Here is a 4,542-nt window from a genome sequence, read left to right as displayed (position 1 = left end):
TACTATACAGTTAACTGGAGTCTAGTGGCCCCACATGAAACTGTATATTGATACAGTTCCCTGCTGTCTAGTTACCCCCCTCCCTCCCCTATACAGTTCCCTGGTGTCTATTGCTTTCCCTCTCCCTACCCCATATTGTTTCCCTCGTAATCTAGGGCTTCACCTCCAATATAGCTTCCTTGGTGGTCTAAAGTGGGCCAAACAAAATGCAAAGTGGGGAAAACACTTGCAGGCCAAATTTACCAGCTCTGCGGGCCAAAATTTAACATGTATGGACTAGACTGACTTCAGATCACTCAGGACCTCATGTTCCAGCAGTTCTGTCTCTGGTTCTGCTGGCTTATCACACATTATTATTGCATTACCGCTTGCTTGGCCACATGATGTGTTGCTAACTGTGAACCATTTCTTCTATTTACAGCCGTAATGAGGAATCCAGGCTTGATCGACTCATCAAAATGCTGGAAGGAGAAGACCTGGAAGCGGTAGTGGTGGACACACCACCAGCCGACGGGCGTATGCCAGAGCCAGACCCAGGAGAACTGCAGTCGGTAGTGGTCGATGAGCCGCCGTCACGACCATTTTGGCAACGCCTTTTTAATGTAGACCCTGGAGAAGTGGTGTCTGACATGGCGGATAAGTTGCGGACACCAAGACCAGGTAAGCAAAACTGATTTTTCCTTAATGTAGGTGTTTTTGTTTTCAACTTATAAGGTAGAAACTATATCTTGATAAACATGATAAGAATCCAACAAATGAAGTCTCCAGGCTTACCTTTACTTGACTAAGTTTGGCCCCACCAACTCATTTTTATTTAGGAGGACACCTGAAATGAGAAGGATATGGAGGCGGACATATTTATTTACTTTGAAACAATAAAAACTGCCTGGCTGTCCTGCTGATAATCTTGCTTTAACTTTGAGGCATAGACTCTGAACAAGTATGCAGATCAGATGTTTGACTGAATTTCCCACATGTTTATTTCAGGGTTGTGACTCAGACATTATCATGCATAAAAGATCAACAGGACTGCCAGGCAACTGGTATTGTTCAAAAGCAAATAAATATGGCATCCCCCATATCCCTATCACTTCAAGTGTCCTTTAAGCCACTCTGTTGTACAGTCAGGACACCCCTCGCAGTGATGGACCAAAAAGGAGACTTCGGAGGCGGGGTGGGATGAGGCCATATACAGTAGCTTTTTACAGAAAAGTAAATATTTGCATGTCGCTGCACTGCCAGATCTACCATGACACGACCTGAGGCAAGTAACTGATAAGGGTCCCGTAAAAATGAAGGGTCCTTAAAAAAATTCTATCTGCTTTCTGTAGCATTGTACTAATGACTACATGTGCCCACCACACAGATAAGGAAGTATACAATCTTTGTCATTTTTACACTGTCCCTGCTCCCCAGGGCTCATAAAAAAATCTGTCTCAGTCTGCAGCAATGTTCTGATGACTTCATGTACAAAATTACAGGCAAAGCAGTATACTTTGTAGACTATCCCTTTCAGTCAGCCCTCTGAAGACATTCTTTAGATTCACTTACATGTCTTGTCTGGAGATCAGAGTGATCGGATCTGCCTGAAATTGTCAGGATATATTAACAAATGTATTGGCACCTTCATAAATATAAACACCAGAAACTATCAGAAATTATTCATTTGATTTATGGAAGCATTCTAAAAGTCTTAAAAACAAGTGCAGGGAAAGGGGATACAGATCAGTGCTGATGAGTGGTCTGATACATGTAGATGTAGCTCCTTCAGTTCAAAGAAAAACCATTGTTTTTAATCTAATTGAACTTCTCGCTTTTTCATGAAAATTGTCTCACAATGCTTTTCAGGCAGAGAGTGGGGGCTGCAAGGACCTTGTCGAGGGTTTTCATGAGGGTTTATGGCAGTTAGAAAGCTGGGGCACGGGAAGGATTATACCATAGTTACTTGTTTGTTTACAACTACTGATAAGGCTTCCCCTATAATGGGTTTATAGATGCAGAAGTCCTTCAGTGGGAATGCAAGGAATAGTCCTTCAGTGGGAATGCAAGGAATGACGTATACAGTATACACTGTTATATGGATCTTTAAAGGGCCACGCAGTACATTGAAATAAATGACACTGTGAATATTCTGTATGATTGCTGTAACTACTGTGGGGGTGTTTGAAAATGTAATGTTTCGTGGTAGTGGTCCTTTAAGAGCTTTGGTTACTAAACTGCCGTGTGTGTAAACATCCTGCATGAACATCCAACATGCATGAAGGTTGCATACATGTTGAAACTGTCACTGTTTCTGACTTTCTGTAACTTTGAGTCTCTCTCCCCCCCATCCCCCACAGACACTGAGCAGGAATAATAAGGGATAGGCACACTTGCCCACTGAACACCAATGATAGCCAGTTGCGGTGACTGCACCTTGGTTGGGGCGATAATGCGCAGCATGTTAGGTTGTTTGTATCTATAATGCCCACTAACATCAGTGAAGATACATAGGAGCAATTATTGCTGTTCATATGTGGGGTGATTGCTGTTTGTCATATGGGGGTGACTATTGTATTTCAATATGTGACAGCAGGATTGTGATAGGGTGAGGGGGTTGTCATCCTCACTAGAGATGTGGCGAACGGTTCCCGTACCGTTCGCCGGCGAACATCTCTAAATCCATGGGCCTCTTACTACTTCCGGGTCGCAATGACCCGGAGTAGTACGCCTGCGCTGCCCGGCGGAGCGCGTCCTAGATCGCGCTCCCGTTGCCGGGCACTCTCTGCGCATGTGCGTGACGTCATGAGTGACGTCACGCTCATGCGCAGAGAGTGCCCGGCAACAGGAGCGCGATCTAGGACTCACTCCGCCGGGCAGCGCAGGCGTACTACTCCGGGTCATTGCGACCCGGAAGTAGTAAGAGGCCCAGAGAGGTTCGCCAGGCGAACTGTTCGGCCCAACACTAATCCTCACAATGTGTACTTCAGGCAACAAAAAGTCTAGAAGCAGCCCTGTGTCAGATTGCACCAGGTTTTGGGGCACTCCAGGCCCTCTTATAAGAGCTAAAAGTGCATACAATTCACTCTAGCTGCCCGCAGTATTTCTGGTAACCTGACATGAAGATCCTCTGGTGTTGTACAAAGTAAAGAATGTATACAGAGGGGGTAAATGACAAAGTGTGATAGTAACTAATACAATATTATTACTGCAATTCATTTACTGAGTATTCACAGGTGTACCTAGCATCATGTATCACCCATTGCTAACTTTTATTTTTATTTTTACTTCCTAGGGCAATCAAGGGACAAAGAAAAAGAAGAGGACGAGGAGGACGTGAGCGATGCTGGAGAAGGGACGAGTGGGGGAGGGACCCACCACACAGATCATCATGAAAGGATGCAGAAACGCAAACAAAAGTTTGACAAGTTCAAGTCAAAGAAACTGGAGCAGACCAAAGAAAAGGCAGAAAAGCTAAAGAAGGTGATGGAGAAGAAGAAGGCAGCTGTGCAGCAAATGGCTAAAGAGAAAGCCCCCAAAGTCAAGGCTTTGGGGAAACAGCTTAGAGAGAAAGCCAAAAAGGAGAACCTGGCAAAAATGAAACAGGCGGCCAGGAAAAAACTCCAGCAGCAGAAAAAGAGCATCCTACTAAAGACTGCAAAGCCACAGAAAAGCCGTCTATCCGGATTCTTTAGCAGGAAGAAGTCTGCCCCGTCTGCTCCAGCAAGAGGTTTCTTTGGAAAGAGAAGAGGAAAGTTCTGGTAAAAGCCAGAAACAACAAGAGATCCCCCCAGCCGACCATCTCATGTCCTCACCAACATATATATGTCCACTGTCCCTGAGAAACTTTAAATAAAAACCCTCAAATAAATTCTACTTTTGTCATTCTTCTATATTCATTACGTTATTTTTCTTTTATGGTTCTAAATGTAACTTTTCTTTTATATTGCTTCTGCCACCCATATTGAGGACTGGACATGTGTTTGGCCTCCATTCACTAAAAGGGAGAGACTACATCTCCAAGTGGGAGATGTAAAGACATTAAAAACTACATCTCCCAGCATGCACTAGAGGCCGGGGCACTCATCTCTCCCTGCATGCACTAACGGCTGGGGGCATTTATTACAGAGGTAGGCTGATGTGAAAAGCTCTGCTTCCTGTTCACATGGTTCTGGGACAGGCAGCCAGTGTATAGTGATTGTGACAGGCAGGATGGAAGAGGAGGGGGCAGTGTGGTGCAGCTCAGTGACAAGTATCGCTGCACAAGTTACAGCTCCGCTCTCTACATTGTGCAGGGAGAGGGATACCGCAGCCTAGTGCATACTGACAGGCAGGCAAGAGGGGAGAGGAGGGGGCAGTATGGAGAAGCTTAGTGACAACTGACCGGTATCCCTGTGCAGGCTATAGCTCCTTTTTTTTTAACATGGTGCAGGGATATGGCACAATGGTTTGGTGTATAGTGACAGGCAGGAAGGGAGGGGGTCAGTGTGGAGCAGCTCAGGAACAATTATCCCTGTACAGGCTATAGCTCTGCCCTGCCCCCATACCCCTCCATACAGGCTA

At 45.3% G+C, this 4,542-nt stretch overlaps 1 protein-coding gene across 1 annotated transcript; it reads left to right on the top strand.

Moving 5' to 3' along the window:
• The first annotated feature begins 393 nt into the window (after positions 1 to 393).
• Positions 394 to 3,812, top strand: LOC137544977 (uncharacterized). The gene is made up of 2 exons (XM_068266079.1): positions 394 to 660; positions 3,275 to 3,812. Exons 1-2 carry the CDS (start codon positions 459 to 461, stop codon positions 3,742 to 3,744), a joined length of 672 nt encoding a protein of 223 aa, XP_068122180.1. The 5' UTR covers positions 394 to 458; the 3' UTR covers positions 3,745 to 3,812.
• Positions 3,813 to 4,542: the final 730 nt, after the last annotated feature.

Source organism: Hyperolius riggenbachi, chromosome 2 (assembly GCF_040937935.1).
Source record: "Hyperolius riggenbachi isolate aHypRig1 chromosome 2, aHypRig1.pri, whole genome shotgun sequence".
NCBI lineage: Eukaryota > Metazoa > Chordata > Amphibia > Anura > Hyperoliidae > Hyperolius > Hyperolius riggenbachi.
This window is presented reverse-complemented; position numbering and strand designations above follow the sequence as displayed.